Source organism: Dendrobates tinctorius, unplaced genomic scaffold (assembly GCF_039654945.1).
Source record: "Dendrobates tinctorius isolate UK_male_01 unplaced genomic scaffold, ASM3965494v1 ptg000203l, whole genome shotgun sequence".
Lineage (NCBI taxonomy): Eukaryota > Metazoa > Chordata > Amphibia > Anura > Dendrobatidae > Dendrobates > Dendrobates tinctorius.
In genome coordinates, this window is record NW_027361870.1 from 7,039,365 (window position 1) to 7,058,182 (window position 18,818).

General features: G+C 42.9%; 1 protein-coding gene across 1 annotated transcript in view; it reads left to right on the plus strand.

Moving 5' to 3' along the window:
* The window catches only part of APLF (aprataxin and PNKP like factor), a 182,882-nt gene that overhangs the window by 124,273 nt on the left and 39,791 nt on the right, over positions 1-18,818 (plus strand). Inside the window, exon 8 of the mRNA XM_073553796.1 lies at positions 1,107-1,232. Within this exon, the coding sequence (XP_073409897.1) occupies positions 1,107-1,232 (126 nt within the window). The remainder of the gene's footprint in view (positions 1-1,106; positions 1,233-18,818) is intronic.

Here is an 18,818-nt window from a genome sequence, read left to right on the forward strand (position 1 = left end):
AGACGGCTACATATTTCACAAACGATCCCACACAAGGAGGTGCTCTGTCTTTAGTTTTTTAAATCTTTAATTCTTAGTTGGAGGTTTACTAGTTACTAGTTTGTGACACTGTAGTTTTGAGATTTTATCAGTCTCATTAGTGTTGTTCCATCTATATTTCTTTTAGGACTTTTGTTAGATTCCCCAGTGTACATAGCTCATCTTGTCCCGTTGATGTGCACAGTTTAAATGATAATTCTATATTCATAAAGAATCAGACAGCTGAAATTCTTAACAATTGTGAGAATATGTGTCCAAAAGTCCCCCGTGGGAAAGGAGCAGAATTGAGCATGTGCAACCTGAGCTCGTTTCACTGTGGGAAGGAGTAGTGGTCGCACATGCTCAATAACATTCTATTCAGACCATGAACTTCGTTCTCGGGATTATTGGTGGTGGTCTCATCTGCCAGGCACCCAGTGATCATAAATTTGTCATCTATTCTGTGAAGTTTATGATATTCACTTTTATTACTATTGATTTCTAAATTTTATTAAGCCAAGTACTCTTTGCAACAATTTTCCTTTAGGCTTTGATCATTCTATGTGCGGCTTATTAGGAACTGTCCACCGAAGAACATTTTTTTTTCATAAATCCCTTCAGCAATAGTGTACAATAAAAAGAAAAAAAAATAAAGAAAAGAAGCATACTCACCCTCTTGGTCCCGGCTGCAGCCGGTCACTTGCCATAGTGGTGACATGTTGATGTGAGTCATTGGCTGTCATGTACCCTGCTCCTGAAGACGGAAGCACAGTAACAGTTGGGGAGCCGTGGCATTTGGGGAGGTGAATGCTTTAATCTGTCCTGTTTTTTCAATGTATGGGATAGTTTTATCTGTAAAGCCTACTGTAGTCTTATTTAGTGCCACCCGTCAGAGATATACAGCACATAGGGAAATTTCCCCAACATATGCCTTTAACGTGATCTTTAAACATTGTGAGAAGACCTCTAATTTGTGGTGTCCAGAGTCTAAACCTGTTTTGGTTACCGTAATTTCCTGTTCTGCTTCCCTGTTCTTACATTCTTCATTCACATTTAAATATTAAATGATGTTTTCTCTTTATTTCTAGGAAAAACCCAGTTCACTTCCAAGAATTTAGTCACCCAGGAGACAGTGATTATCGTGACGTAGAGAACGGGAGCCAAGATGAGAATGATGACCGGCCTGAGTGTCCCTACGGTACAGATTGTTACAGGTAAGAAGAAAATACTTGAGAAGTTTGCTATTTGACTTCTTATTCCTTGATCAGTCGTATTCTGTTAGTGGAGAAAGGTATGAATGTGCTGTCTGAGCAACCAGAAGACCAGGGAGACTTACAATGAAAGTTCTTTATGTAACTGAGATAATTGTCCTCCTTTTGTAGGTTATTTTTACATTATTTCAGGGACGTCTATGTCTCTAAGTCTTTATTTTATAATTACTAAGAGTTTAGCTTTTACCTATCTAAGTAACGCACCTGAAGTCACATCCAATGGATATTCAGCCAATTTTGAGCACGTCTCATGTAAATAGATTATTTGTTACAAAAAATAAATTGGTCTTAAGCTACCAGTCCAGTCCTCGGCTGCTAACGCCAATCCCGCAGATATTAAAGGGAATCTGTCAGTATGATCAACCTTTCTAAGCCGTCTATGGGCATGCGGACCATAGAAAGTTGAATAAAATGATACCTTGATAGCTGCGATCTGTTGTCTTTTTCCAGAGAAATCCACGTTTTTTTCTTAATAGAGCTCATTTTAAATGTAAAAGGGCGTTACTAGTGTGAGCCATGTAGATCAGGGGAGCAGACGGTCATTCATTACATGTCTCACTCTGGAGGCAGATTCTCAGGGTGAATCATGTCCCACCCACAGATCTTAACAGCTCATTTAGATATTAAGAAAAATGTGGATTTCTCAGTAATAAGGCTGTGATCCTACTGAAATATTTACTTTCAATATTGCATGAGAGCGGATACTTGACCTCCTTCTCATTAGAACTTGTTCGATTTCAGAACTTTTTGCTGTTCTTGTTAAGGTTTGGGAAGTGCTTTTATATGCCCGGAGCACTCCAGCCACAGATTGCATATATAAAGATGTGGATGACTTTATCTTTCTGAGACCATAATAAACAGTTTGGGGGTTATGGGGGATCAATCAGACAGATTCCCTTTACCACTTTAGCAAAAGACTGGATTTAGAGCACTGTAATAGGAAAACTGAGTTTCAACCATCTTAAAGATATATTATGGAAAATGTTACATTGTAATATGCCCACACAGGTTTTACCCTCTGAGTTGTCAATGTCTGTATGGTTGTTTCCGTTGAACTTGCAACGATGTCTCCTATACCGTGCACACGCATAAAAGAAGACATCTTGTTCCCCTATCTCTTTTGTTTTAGATACTTAGAATTAGCAGTATTTTGTAAAACATTTTATAGCTGTACTGAGCAGTGTAGCTGAGAATTCTGCATTGTGTCGAGATGAAAAACATGATATTACAATCTTTTGTTTTAAAACTTATGTAAATTTTGATGAAACAAAGGTGACCACTTTTATGTACAGAAAGTGGCATCTGCAGTATCCTATAGTGCCCCTTCAATCAATGAGAACAATCACTATGAAATATGTGTAGGCCCTGTGCATATTAGGCAGAAATCCATGTTCTGTAGCAATAACCATATTTATATCATTGTATATAAAGGCCTTTAGCTGTTTGTATTTTTTAGCTTTACACAAGTTCTTTTTGCTACCCTATCTCCAAGGGGCAATATCTCCCAACCGTCCCAGGTCCGGACTGTCTCAAATTGGGGGAGATTTCCCTCTGGCTAAGGAGGACAGGTTGATGTCCTGACTCCAGCAGTGTCTTCAGCTGAAGTCAGGACAGCTTGTGCATCACAGCAATGTCTCCTGCTCTCCTGGCTATGCAGGGATATATTGAATATACTCGTGTATAAGCCAACCCGAGTATAAGCCGAGGCACCTAATTTTGCCATGAAAAACTGGGAAAAATTATTGACTCGAGTATAAGCCGGGTATGCATTGTCCCCTCATCCCTATCCTGGTGTGTATGGTTCCTCATCCCCATCCTTGTCTGCATGGCTCCTTATTCCCATTCTTGTCTGCATGGCTCTTTATTCCCATTCTTGTCTGCATGGCTCCTTATTCCCATCTTTGTCTGCATTTCTTCTCATCCCCATCCTTGTCTGCATGGCTCCTTATTCCCATCCTTGTCTGCATGGCTCCTTATTCCCATCCTTGTCTGCATGGCTCCTTATTCCCATCCTTGTCTGCATGGTTCATAATCTCTATCCTTGTATGCCTGGCCCCCATGAGAAAAGCATAAAAAAAAACAAAAAAACATCCTACTTACCTTTACTGTGCCCCCTCGCAGCATCTTGTTCTGGTGCCAGCAGCTCCTGCAGCTAAGCGATCATGTGTCCCCGCTCATTAAGGGGATAAATATTCACCTCTCTTCACGCCTACGGGAGTGGAGAGAGGTGAATATTCATTACCTTAATGATCGGGGACCCGTGATACCCCGGCAGCTGCTGGAAGCCGGCGCCTGTAACTACGCACGCTATAAGAGAAATGAATATTCATTGCCAGTGCAGTGCAGTGAATATTCATTTCTCTTTAGCAGCAGGCACAGTTAAAGCCGCAGCCGCCAGTTCCTGCCTTCTGTGAACCGCTGCTCTGCCGCTCCCCCTCCCCCGCCATCTTCTGTCACAATGACTCATGTATACGCCGAGGGGGGTGTCTTGAAACATGCTCAGCTAGTCCAGCACCTTTACTCTCAGTTTCTTTAGCAATGCTATGGTCGTCTTGGAGGTGTGTTTGGGTCGTTATATGTTGCAATACTGCCCTGCTGCCCAGTTTCTGAAAGGAGGCGATCATGCTCTGCATCAGTATGTCACAGTACATGTTGGCATCCATGGTTCTCTCAATGAACTGTAGCTCCTCACAGCCGGCAGCACTCATGCAGCCCCAAACCATGACACTCCCACCACCATGCTTGACTGTAGGCAAAACACACTTGTTTGTGTGCTTCTAACTTGGTTGCTGCCACACACGCTTGACACCATCTGAACCAAATAAGATTATCTTGGTCTCATCAGACCACAGAACATGGTGCCAGTAATCCATGTCCTTAGTCTTCAGCAAAGTATTTCCAAGCTTCCTTGTGCATCATCTTTAGAGAGCTTCATTCTGGGACAACAGCCATGCAGACCATTTTGATGCAGTGTGCGATGGCGTATGGTCTGAGTACTTACAAGCTGACTCCACACCCCTTCAACCTCTGCAACAATGCTGGCAGCGCTCATGTGTCTATTTTGAGAAGGCAAACTTATGTTCTGATGCTGAGAACAAGCACTCCATTTCTTTGGTCGACCATGGCTAGGCCTGTGCTGAGTGGAACCGGTCTTGATAATCCCCTGTATGGCCTTGGCCACCGTGCTGCAGCTCAGTGTCAGGGTGTTCACAATCTGCTTATAGCCTAGGCCATTTTTATGTAGAGCAACAATTTTTTTTTCAGATCTTCAGGGTGTTCTTTGCCATGAGGAGCCATGTTGAGCTTCCAGTGACCAGTATGAGAGCATGTGAGAACGATAACACCAAATTTTACACATCTGCTCCCCATTCACACCTGAGACCTTGTATCACTGAGTCACATGGCACCAGAGGGGTGAAAATTGCTAATTTGGCGATTTTTCACTTATGGGGTGTACTCACTTTTGTTGGAATTGGTTTAGACATTAAGGGCTTTGTGTTACCCTGTTATACAAGCTGTACACTGACTAGTCTACATTGTGTCAAAGTATCAGATCTTTAGTGTGGCCAATGAAAAGGTATAATAAAATATTAACAAAAATGTGAGAGGTGTACTCACTTTTGTGATGTACTGTATATCAATCTATCTCAGTCTAATCTGGGCATTCTGTCTAAAAGGTTTTTTTTTTCCCAGAAAGACTTTTATCATCTGTCTATAGGATACGAAATAAATGAAGCCACATCTCTGGGAGGAAAAGTGGATCAAGCATGTGTGGTGCAAGACCACTGTAAGGAGCTTGAATGGAGCGGTGGGCTCAGCATTTATCCTGCGGCTCCATTCAAAGTCTTTCTGGTTGATGTAGTCAGCCGAGTACATCACTCATCTGTAGCCATCAGTACAGCAGATTCTGAATGGATGTATGCTCGGACCACCATGCTCCTTATAGTGGTCGTGCAGTGTGGAAGAACAGTGGACTAGTTATCATAGGGGTCCCAGCGTTGTACATTTATGCTCACTCCTGTGTGATAGGTTGTAAATGTCTTTTCTGGGGAAACTCCTTTTACAGCTCGGTTATCTCTGCCACACAAATATACCTGATTACATCATCATTCAGTTTCCCTCTGGCATAAATTGGCTATAAAGAAATGGACGCACTCCTTTATACTTGATATGATGAAACATTTCAGAGTGTTATTAAACTTCAAGAGGAAAAAAAGGCAATTGATTATAGCTGCAGACATTACTAGAAGGCTCAAAGTGACGATGCTGTAAAAGAACTAGTATAATTTTACTAGTATATATTTATTTATTTCTTACTAGCTGAAGAGCCCGGCGCTGCCCGGACATAGTTACTAACTGTGGTTAGTTATAGCAAATTATAATTATCCTCCATCCCATAGTCCTGTGCCCATATACCCATCATACATATCCACGATCCCATAGGCCCGTGCCAATATACCCATCATACATATTCTCCTTCCCATAGTCGAGTGCCCATATACCCATCACACATCCTCCATCCCATAGTCCCATGCCCATATACCCATCATACATATTCGCCATCCCATAGTCGAGTGCCCATATACCCATCACACATCCTTCATCTCATAGGCCCGTGCCCATACACCCATCATCCATATTCGCCATCCCATAGTCGAGTGCCCATATACCCATCACACATCCTTCATCTCATAGTCCTGTGCCCATATACCCATCATACATATCCGCCATCCCATAGTCCCATGCCAATATCCTCCATCCCATAGTCCCATGCCCATATACCCATCATACATATCCGCCATCCCATAGTCCCATGCCAATATCCTCCATCCCATAGTCCCATGCCCATATACCCATCATACATATCCGCCATCCCATAGTCCCATGCCAATATCCTCCATCCCATAGTCCAGTGCCCATATACCCATCACACATCCTCCATCCCATAGTCCTGTGCCCATATACCCATCATACATATCCTCCATCCCATAGTCCAGTGCCCATATACCCATCACACATCCTCCATCCCATAGTCCTGTGCCCATATACCCATCATACATATCCTCCATCCCATAGTCCAGTGCCCATATACCCATCACACATCCTTACAACCCATAGTCAACCATTATGACATCATAATGAGGGACGGGGCTTGATACACACACTTTTTCCCCATTATGTAGATAAAAGCAAAATTGTTTGGTGAATTGGAACGCGCGGGGTTAAAATTTCGCCTTACAACATAGCCTAGGACGCTCTCGGGTCCAGACGTGTGACTGTGCCAAATTTTGTGGCTGTAGCTGCGACGGTGCGGATGCCAATCACACACACACACACACACACACACACACACACACACACACACACACACACATACATACACACACACACACACGAGAACTTTATATATTAAGATTTGCTTGTTTTACACGTCCCATTGATTTTGAGATCATTTATTCGTGACACATTGCACTTTATGATAATGGTAAACACAGGTTGATATGTTTTGTGTTTATTTATATCCAAGAAGTGTCATTTCTCCTTGCGGAGACTGACATGCTAAGAATGCCGAGATGAGGAGACTTAAAGCCCCAATGCTCCTCTGGGAAGAGACAATTTGCATATTTCTCAGTTTTTTTTTAAGGAAATTTACAAAACTTATTTTTTTAGAGACCAATTCAGTTTTGAAATGACTTTGGGGGTCTCATATATTGGCATCCCCCAAAATTGATACCATTTTAAAAACGCACCCTTCGCCGTATTCAAAATTGCTTTCATGAAGTTTATTAACCCTTCAGGTGCTTTTCAGCAATTAATGCAAACTGACATGTCGGGAACGAAAAAATTTATTTTTACCACCTAAATGTTTCTAACTTCTGAAAAGACCATTATAGCTGGAAGACTTTAAGGACGATATTTGGCCATGAATTGCCATCGCAAACATCTGGGCCACATGATCAAGATCTCAGGGTGCCGATGGGGTTAAAGAGGAAGACCAATACACTCTTTTAGCCATCTAGATTCTGTAGTCAGTATTTACAGCAGCATCCAAGGGGTTAAATGGCCATGGTTGGTGCCAAAACTGATCATGGCTGATGCAGCAAGTTGTCAGCTATAGTGTACAGCTGATAGCTGCTGGATTGTCACCCATCAGAGGATTCTAGTCTCTTACATCGCAGGTCAGTTTTAAGTCATATTAGTGGTCATTAAGGGATTAATGGGAAAATAAACAATTATTACCATCACTGCAGCTTCTAGAGGCCCTCTCATATGCAAGCACACAAGAATGGGGCATTTCATCTTTGCAGTAGCAAGTCTATTATGTGAGAAAGAAAGTCAAAAGATGAGTGTGATGGCGTGCGCTCCCGGATCCATTCCAGTACCTCTGCAGGGCACTTGGCAAGAAATTGTTCTATAAGGAACACCTGTATAACCTCTTCCACAGTAAAGGCGTTTTCCGCTTCCAGCCATCTCCGACATGCCTGGGACATCTTATGTGCATACATCCTAAATGATCCCCCCGTGGTGCATGGGAGGTCTTGGAACTTGGCCCTATACGAGTCTGGGGTGATAGCATGGTAATCCAGGATAGTCCGCTTTACAATGTTATAATCCCGATTCCGCTGTGCGTCAGTGGTTCGGTAAGCCTCCGCCATGCGGCCGGATAGTAAGGGCTTTATCTGCCAGGGCTGCAGCTTTCTCCTCAAAGCCGGGGAAGACTATCACCAGCCACCATGTGGAAACCCCTGGACAACACCCCAACCAGCAGGCTGCCTACCGGGTTCCAGAGGCTGTTGAAGGCATGATAAAGGACGTATTCTGCCATCTCACAGTTCTTGGGCCTCTCCTGTCGTCCTGGACCCCAAGAAGGATGGTACAACACAATTCTGCGTTGATTACAGACGATTAAATGATGCCACCAAGAGTGATGCTTATCCCATGCTCAAGATTGATGATCTATTGGATCGTCTGGCCAGTGCCCAATTTGTGACCACGTTAGACTTGAGCAAGGGGTACTGGCAGATACCCCTAACGGAGGACGCTCGGGAGCGCTCGGCCTTCATTACTCCATTTGGGCTGTTTGAGTTCCTGGGAATGCCCTTTGGGATGAAAACTGCCCCCGCTACTTTCCAGGGACTGGTAGATTGACTGTTACAATGTCAGGACTTTGCCTGTGCTTACTTAGACGACATTGCCATTTTTAGCACAACCTGGGAGAAACATCTTAAACACTTGGGCATAGTGCTAGACTGTATCCTTGCTGCAGGACTGACCATTCGCCCTGATAAGTGCCAAATAGGGATGGCTGAGGTGCAGTACCTCGGGCATAGAGTAGGAGGTGTGACTCTAAGGCTTGAGCCTGCCAAGGAGGAAGCCGTTAGCAACTGGTGTAGACCCCAGACAAAAAAGCAGGTACTAGCATTTTTAGGAACTGCTGGTTACTATCACAAATTTGTTGCTAACTTCAGCACCTTGGCCAAGCCCCTGACCGACCTGACCCGCAAGAACATGCCTAGGAATGTAACGTGGACGACTGCATGCGAGGTTGCCTTTTCAGCATTAAAGACCGCCCTCATCACTGCTTCTGTCTTGGCTGCCCCTGATTATAAGCGCAGGTTCCTCGTGCAGACAGATGCATCCACCTTTGGGATTGGGGCAGTACTTAGCCAAGTGAACGCCGCCAGAGAAGAACATCCTGTTGCTTTTGTCAGTCGGAAACTACTGGATCGGTTCACACCTTTTGGTCCAGTGTTGTGTAATTACATAGAGCATGACCTGACATAATCTGTCAGTTCATGTGTACCTGGAAGCCACGTTAAGGAGATTCTCGTTTTCCAGGACCTAACACTGCCAAGTCCTGGAAAACGAGAATCGCCTTAACATGGCTTCCAGATACACATTAATTGGCCAATTTGTGCGCTAAGCATTCTCAATTTTTCATATTGCTAGTGCAGTAATGCAGTTCAATTTTCATATTTCATGTTTACAAGCTATGGCGCTACAGAGTGCTGCCTTATTTGATTTATATATGAGTTGGTGACTCTAGGTAAGCACCTGTTCAAACCTAGTCTATGTTTGGATGTGACGGTCAGTTTTTTGAGCTCTGACACAATCTGTCTTCATGTGTTCTCTCCTCTGTTCATAGTTCACTTCATCTTCCCTGCGAGGAGCTGAATTGCTTGCTGCTTGTACAGTACACTGTGCTCGCAAGAATTCTACTTCTGTCATATACTCATTATCACTCCTACATCAAGTTGTGTGTCAACTCTCTGATCAAAGAGCATTCTGTAATTATAAAGAGCCTCCGGTTCGGACCATGCACTGCATAGACGTTCTTCACGATATGTCTTGGAGGAGGAGGTTTGTTGATGCATCATGTGAAGCACAGATTTGCCTAGTACAGTTGAGGACATAGAATTGATTTACTTTGTACTTACTTTTTTTTTTATTATTATTTTATTTTATGATATACTCAACATGAAAACAGCCAGAATAACAGCTTCACCTGCTATTTTTCCATGATATACACAGTAACACAGACCATGGCTGTCAGTTATAAATCAACAACTCGTATGCAGTTAAAGTTTCCCGAGAATGGGGCGCTGTCAGGGTGTTTATCAGAATAAACAAATAAAAAAAAAAAAAAGAAGAAAACTAAAGCAAAATATGAACGGCTCATTTTAAAGTTAGGCATGGAAACTTTCAAAAAGTATTATAAAGGCATTCTTGCATGACTTTTTCAATATAAGAAGACCAGCCTCATCAAGTCTAAAAGTCTATGAGATCTAGGCAATATTAAAAGAAGTCTGCATCGTGCAGTGTGGTAAGAGATCCTTTTAAAGCTATCTATCCATAAGTGAATTTACTTTTAAAGGGAAGCATTTATGAAATGTGACATGTTTTTTTTTAAATTCTTTTATTATTTGGTCTCCCATGACAGCACCAAGAGAGAGGGGATCCACCCTTCAGGGACAGGAAAGCAACCGATACAAAAGGGCTGCACCTCTCCCACGCATCAGTTGTCTTCCTGTCTTTAACGGGGACCCTTTTCCTACAGATACCTGTGAGGAGTTGACAGATCCCAGGCCTGGCCGGTCAGTTCAGGTAATGAGGGTCCCCTGCCTCGGTCGGTGCGGGGTTCCTGGAAGCACCACGGTGGTCCAGGATGGATTGCACATCAGTGAGCAGGCAGGTGGAGTGGTGTGTGGAGGATTATCGTCTCCAGAGAGCCAGCGCCAGATGGTAAGTATTCCCCTTTGGTCTGTTGCTGCTCCCAGCATGCGCGGCATGTTGCTAGGGCTCTGGGTTTCCGGATTCGGCCGCGTCTAGGGGTGTGCCGGGTGACGCGACCGGGGGTGGTCCAGGGGCTCGACCAGTGATGCGTCCTGGGTGGTCCTTTGACGCGGTCGGCGTCCGAGCCATGACCTGCTTACCCAGATATCCATGGGAAGGCATGCATAAGAGGGAGCATGCACATGCATGCGTGCTTCTGAGCCATTGGTCACAATGGAAATTGTTGAGCAGCAGCAGGAGAACCCTGCACAGCTGCAGATTACTCAGAAGCTCCGTACTTCCCGGTGAAGATCCCATGACAATACGTGTAGTTGCCAGGCGAATGGTCAGTCCATCCGCAGGAGCTCCTCCAGAGTGGATGCGTCAACAGCGTTGGCTGAGATATCCCCCCCACTCGTGATCCGGTACCTACTTACTGCAAACAGTGGTAAGTGAACGTCGTGAATGTTCACTCGGTGATGCAGTCTTCTCCTTATTTTTCCTGTCCTACTAGGGGAAGAAATGTACAGGAAAGTCAAGGCACAAGGAATGTGCCCTCTGCACATGCCCCCTGCCGGACTCCTGTCCGAGAAGATTGTTACACCTGTGTCCAGCTGACGGTGAGGTTTACCGTGAAGAGGGGGCGACCATCAGCCACTAGGGTAGGATACATTACGTCATGCTTATCCCCCCCAAAGGTAGCAGAAGAGACGCCAAACTTTGCCGCAAATTTGAAGATCATTATTATGGCAGAAGTGAGAGAGTCCATGAAGTCCCTATCCCAGGGAGAGAGTTCCAAATGGAAGCGGAAAGAACTTACAGCATGCTTTTCGGATTCTGACTCCTCTGTTGACTCCACATATAATAAAGAGAAAGCCAGCTCACCTAGTACTTGAAGTCCAGCTTGCACAGAACCAGGTAGATCCACACCAGATAATGTGCTCAAGGAAAAAAAAGGGTTGTTCCAGCGTCTGGTAAAATAGTTCTTTATTTTAAGTCCATTAAAAATTTACAAAAGTTGCATAGACAGGGTAATAGAGCAAGATGCGTTTCGAACGCTCACTTGCGTTCTTTATCGCAGCTTCAATAAAGAACGCAAGTGAGAATGCGAAACTCTTCTTGCTTCCTTGCCCTGTCCATGCAACGTTTGTAAATTTTTTTTTTTAATCAAGTACTTTTTATTAAGGCATATATCAAAAATGTAATACAGTCTGACACAAACTTCAGACAGATACGAAAATTACAAAGCTGATTGAAACATTTTCATTTAACATGAACTAGCCCCTTTACCCAGTACCCCACCCCCCCTCCCTCCCCACAACTCTTGTAAATTTTTAATGGACTTAAAATAAGGAAATAACTATTTTACCAGACGCTGAAATAACAACCCTTTTTTTTCCTCTGTAGACTACATGAGGTATGCAGATTCCTCCGGCTCATCTCCTTCATCTTCTTCCTGGGAGGAGGACTCTGGCCGCGTCTGCTTCCCTTTTAGACTGTGTGGACAAATTTGTAGAGGCGGTCAGAGGAACAATGGGGGTGGAGTCCAGATCGGAGCATTCCGTGCAGGACATCATTTTTGGGGGACTAGATCAGAGGAAGCGTAGGTCCTTTCTCTTAAATGAGAAAATTCAGAACCTGCTACACCGGGAATGAAAAAGGCTGGAGAAAACGGTCTCCTTGCCTCCGGAATTTAAGCGAAGGTACCCCTTCGAGGACCCCGTTGTAAATACTTTGAATAAAGCCCCGAAACTGGATGCGGCGGTGGCCAAGGCATCAAAGAGGTCCTCTTTACCTTTTGAGGACCTGGGGACCCTCCAGATAGGAAGGCTGACACATTCCTTAAAGGGACTTGGGACTTGTCGCCAGGATCCCTGAGGCCAGCAGTGTCTTCCACTTGTACGGCCAGACCAACTTAAGACTCAGCTGAAGGAGGGAGCCTCTTGTGAATCTCTCCTGGGCGCCTTACCACTGATTCAGGGTGCTGCAGCGTTTTTATCTGATGCTTCAGCAGATTCAGTCAGGATGGCTGCTTGAGCAGTGGGTCTTTCTAACGCAGCTCGGAGGGCTTTATGGTTAAAGTGCTGGCCAGGGGATATCGAGGCCAGGTCCAAACTTTGTTCCATCCCATGTGAGGGAGAGTATCTCTTTGGTCCAGTCATGGACGAACTTCTGCACAAGGCAGGGGACCACAAAAAGAAATTCCCCAGCTTGTCGACCCCCTTCCAGCAGAAGAATGTTCAGTCATAGGAGACCTTCCAGGGACCGAGCCAAGTGGAATGAGAAAAGGAAAAGAGTTACCGGGTTCATGTTTAGAGGCTTATCGCAAGAGCGTAAGAAGCCGTCCCAATAACTGGCGGTTCTCAAGGGGGGTAGATTGTCTGCCTTCTACCCACCCTGGTCCCGAATCTCCAACAGTGTTTGGCTTCATAGATTGGAATTTTCTTCTGTTCCACGGGGAAAATTCATGGTAACCCCTTCCCGGTCTTCCTCTCAGAGCAGGCTGCCCTAGAGTTTACTAATATAATTCTCGATCGCAGTGTAGGCTGAATGTGACCTGTTTTTTAAATCGTGTTTTTGTGTTGTATTTTGAAAAAAACGTTGTAATTTTTTTTGTACATAGTACAATCTGTTAAAAAAAACTATAGAAATCTAGCAGTTTTCACGCTGGACACTAGGTCTTTTTTTTTTAGACTCGAACTTCCTATTGTTTCGGAAACTAACACATGTAAGTAGCCACAATGGTCAGACCTCCACCCTAACTTTTGTATTGAAGCATCTGGTTAACATGTGCAGAGGTGATTGTGTAAGGAGGGGTGAGCAAGTGTGCTGTGACATCACCTATTAAGGAGGGGAGCTGTGACATCACCTATTAAGGAGAGGAGATGTAACATCACCTATTAAGGAGGGGAAATGTGACATCACCTGTTAAGGAGGGGGGAGCTGTACTATTACTTATTAACCACTTTCCGACATTGGGTGTAATAGTTTGCCCATGTCGGACTCCCCCTGTTTAAAATTAGCCCCCGCCCCAATTCAAAATAAAACAATAAAAATAAATAGAAAATACACATATTTGGTATCGCCGCATTCAGAATTGCCCGATCTATCAATATAAATTTTTTTTAACCCAATCGCTGAACGTCGTAACGAGAAAAAAATTAAAAATGCCAGAATTATGTTTTTTTGGTCACCGCTACATTGCAATAAAATGCAATAACGGGCAATCAAAAGATCACATCTACACCAAAATGGTATCAATAAAAACATCAGTTTGGCGTGCAAAAAATAAGCTTTCACCCAGCCCCAGATCTTGGAAAATGGCACAATTTTTTTTTTTTAAGCAGATATTTTTTTTTCACCACTTAAAAAAGAAGCTATATATGTTTGGTTTCTATGAACTCATAATGACCTGGAACATCATAATGGCAGGTCAGTTTTAGCATTTAGTGAACATGGCAAAAAAAAAAAAAAAAAAAAACTGTGAAAATGCACTTTTTTCCAGTACAGGAAAAGTTAAAACCAATGGTGGTGTTCAAAAGTACAACTCATCCCGCAAAAAACAAGCCCTCATATGGCCATATTGAGAGAAAAAAAAAAAGTTACGGCTCTAGGAAGAAGGGGAGCAAGAAATGGAAATTCAAATCTGAAATACCCCCGGTCGTTATGGGGTTAAGGAGGGTTGCAGTGACATCACCTATGAAGGATGAGAGCTGTGACATCACCTATTACGTGGACCTTGTAAAGTCATAAAAAAAAGCTCCTGCGTTTAGTATGAAAATCTTAAAATGAAAAAAAAAAGCTTTCTTTTAAATTCCTTTAACAAAAAAATCCTGATTTTAACAATGGGTTGTCTTCTCTTTAAATTAGATTACTGCTGTCCAAACTTTCTCTTTAATTCACAGTACTATTGAAATTAGATTGTGATTCTTGGAAATCTGATTACTAGAATTTGTGGTATGTGAGGAGTCTGCCTCTGAGATTCCCATGGATCCGGAAAATGAAGAGGACACAGCCACCAAGCTGTGCAGAGAGCGGCGGTCATGCGCATCAATCAGTCTGCGCTGCAGGTACTTTCAACACAGGGGGAGTTTGGCAGCAAAAAATAGTAATGGGGACACCACACAGCACAACTGCTTCATCCTTTACATTCTCAGGATTGATAGGAGTCTGTGTCTTAGTGATATGCTCTTTTATTTTCTATCAGATGGGCTAAACACGTTAAACCTATGGCAGGCATTAATAAAACATAGAGACCAAACGCAGAGTAGAAAACTGAAAGTGGAGGGTTTTCATTTCTTTTAGTTATAACTCTCAGAAGATTTCAATAAACCATCATAGCCTTATGTGGCTAACTCTGCATCCTCATGCCAAAAATGTGGTTCAAGTTAAATCTTAAAGGGGTTGTCTACTATTAGGACAAACCTCACTCCGCCCCCATTAAAATAAAAACGCCTTCTGTGCCGGCGCCATTCCAGCGGTGTCGGCACTGGCGTTTTCCGGGCTCACATAAGGTTATGTCACAAACAAACCCTCATACACCCCCATTGTTAAAAATGTGTCTCCTAGAAAATGTTTCTACAAAACACCATAAAAAATAAACCGTAATTGGGGGAAAAATGTAAATGTTCCCTTTTTGCCGCCATCTACATATTTCTTGGAGACAGAATGGTCACTACACCCCTTGAATAGGGTTTGTTGCTGAAAATATGTAAGGTAAACATGTTGACTACACACCTAGATGAAGTTTTTGAGGGCTGTAGTTTTTAAAAATGTAGGTACTTCCCTTTTGAGTACTACTGTTTGCAAAAACATTTGTGTATTGCTGGACTGTGCAGTGCTTTTATTTCCTATTACTCCTTGTGAAAATTAAAAATGTGGCACTAAAACTACATTTATATGGAAAAAAAAATGCATATTCATTACACTTGAAAGAAAATTACACCCAAGGGAAAATCATAGAAATAAAGTCTTACTAGAAGGCAATTTGTTATACTACTTTGCAAAAGTCAACATTTCTCCACTGAGGGCTGACTAATGTGAGGTTTCTATTCACTTTTTAGGCAGGTGAGAGTCATTTTATGTTCCTAGGTATCAAATTATGTTCTTCCACGATCTTTAAAATGTGTGTGTGATGGTACAACTTAAGTGCCTCTTTAGGGTCAGATGAAAAACATCATAATCTGCAGTTTTATCATGGCACATTTATGTACTATCAGATCTTGTTCACACTGACATCAGAGGCAGATCATAGCAAATTTAGTAGTTTTGTCACATTTGATGGCAGGAAAAGTGCAGCATTCATCTCTACGGTAATGGACTCCATTTTAAGTTTATGAGGTCGATTAGACATCAGTGGAATAAGTCATATCATTCATGCAGCAAAACATTGTAGCTTCTGTTATAAATGGAAGTCATGACACAGTTTTTAACAGAGACTTAGAGTGTAATTCTTCAAAAGGAAAATGACTTAGCTACTGAAATTCAAAATGTAGTACTTTATGAATGACTCACACAGATGGGTACTGAAATTGTCACTAATCCATAATAAGGTTGGCACAGCCAACCTTGCAAGTTTTTGTTGATATATATGGCACATGACGAATATGGATCAGCATGTAATATAAAATACACTTATGGTCACGACTCAGCTGTCGGGGTGACCCGGAACCAGGGGCTCCTTCCTTGTCCTTAACACTAGGGGGCACCCTAGCTCGCCCTTTTCCCCGGGAAACTTCTGAAGGTGAAAATGCCGGGGCCTCCACTCTTTCCTTATCTCCTGAATCAGCCCTCTGTCTGTTCCCTTCCCCCTCCCAGGGAAGAGGGGAGCTGCCATGCACCACAGTACACCAACCCAACGAACAAGGCAAGACGAGCATGGGTAAACTGAAAATACCAGGCATACAAATATTCGCTCACATATAACAGAGGAATGCACCGGGGAGTGGAGGACGGGGGAAAACCAAAGTATGAAGAGGGAAGAGAATTGGCACACTTACAAACACACAACAATCACAGATAACTCCTCCAAACTCCTCATATAAGCACCAAAACACCTCTCCTCCAAGCCATGCAGCATAAGCTATCTTCTGACGATGCGTGTCAATCAGGACCCAGATTATAAAGGGGATGGGAGCGGCTAACCAAGCTCAGCTGAGAGCTCAGACTCCCATAGCTCCAAACATGGCCGATTAACCCCTGTTCAGTCAAAAGAAATTAACGCCATTTAAAAATGCGAAGTGATTCTTTTCAGTGCAGGAGTAGGAGCAGTCAGACACTGTGGTCTTCTGGCTCCTCTCTGTTGCGGTAACCCCATGACACCCATATAGATTTCTCCAGAACGCGCACATATCTAAAAACTGCTCCATTTTGAGCTATCCACAGCTGTTTTCTCTAAATGACTTAAAGGGAACCTGTCCCTCGATTCATGCTGCCCAAACCACAGGCACCATAAAACAGAGCCTGGCTGCACAATTCAGAAACAAATGTAGTTTAAAGAGCCTCCTCTGGTCAACTTCTCCCCACACCACTTCAATTTGTACAAGTTTCTCCCTATTTACACAAGTAAGAGACACCTGTCAATTAACTAGAGCAATGGGAGCTAGGGGCTGTGCCGGACTAGTAAGGTTTCTCCCTATAGTCCTTTTTATCTATGTTTTCTTTGTAACTCTAGAGCATTTCAGACAAAAACATAATTAGCTGCAGACGTGCAGTCAGGTACTGGATTCATGCTGCCCATGGTTTGGACAGCACAAATTAAGGGACAGATTCCTTTTAAAGGTTTATTCACAAAATCAGAAGTTATACCTTTTCCCAGCGTTCTTGAGATGAGGCCCCATCAGAACTCTATAATTGGGCTTTGCATCTCCATTCTGAATGTAGCGTAGGTGCACATGCTCGATCTCCACTCCATCGATGGTCAATGGGAGTGCTGGAAAAAGGCGAGTACAGTGCTCCGCTTTCTCCGGCAGTCACATAGACAAATAGACAATGAATGAGGAGGAAGTCAATCATGTGCACCTACGCTCCATTCAAGACCAGTTTCACAACCCTGTTCTTGGTATCTCTGGGTTTCCCAGGAGTCAGAGCATTAGCAACCAGCAAGTTATGCTCTATACATGTACATGTATGAGGAAAATCACAAGACATACTGCAATTAACAGGTTTAATCTGAAATGACACAAAAAAGCTGAAGATGGAGAAGGGCAAATGTTGTTCCTGTCTTCAGTATACTAGGAAAGGTCTTTGAACAAATTATTAAATGGCATGTATGTAAGTACTTTGATAAACATACAGTAATTAACCAAAGCCAGCATGGCTTTGTAGCAAACAAGTCATGCCAAGCTAATCAAATTTCCTTTTATGATGGAATCGCTGACTTGGTGGATCATGGAATTGCAGTAGATACAGTATATCTCGACATCAGCAAAGCATTTGATAGTGTATACGATCCTTATTGAAAAAATAACCAAGTATGAGATTGACTAGGCTACAGGTAGGTAGATTCATAACTAGTTCAGTGATCAATAAGAGGGCTAATAAATGGTTGCACATCCATTTGGAAGAGTGTTTCAAGTGGTACCACAAGGCTCTGTCCTGGCCCCAGTGTTGTTCAACATTTTTTTTAATGATCTAGATAAGGGAACAGAAAGTAAACTAATCACATTTTCAGACTATGCAAAGCTAGAAGGGATTGCTAACACTAGATAAGAAAGAGAAAGGATTCAGAAGGATCTAAATAAGCTTGAACAATGGGCAGCGAGCAAATAGAATGGTATTTTAACAGGGAGAAATGTAAGATTCTACATCTGGGCAAGAAAAATGACAATTACATCTACAGTATGGGAGGAATAGAACTAAGCAACAGCATGTGTGAAAAAGACTGGTATACTAATAAATTACAGACTGCACATAAGTCAGCAGTGTGATGCAGCAGCAAAAAGGCAAACAGTTGTAGGATTAAGCGAAGCATAGAGGCTAGAATACATGAAGTACAGTAATTATCCCCTCTACTTCTCCATGGTCAGGCCTCATCTGGAATACTGTGTCCAGTTCTGAGCACCACATTTAAAAAAAAATAAAGACATTGAAAAACTGGAGCAAGTTCAGAGAAGAGCTACCAGGGATGGTAAGCAAACTACAAAGTGTGCCCTACGAGGAACGGTTAAAGGATCTGGGAATGTTTAGCTTACAAAAAAGGCTAAGATGAGACTTAATGGCTGTCTACAAATATCTGAAACATGGAAAAAAATATAT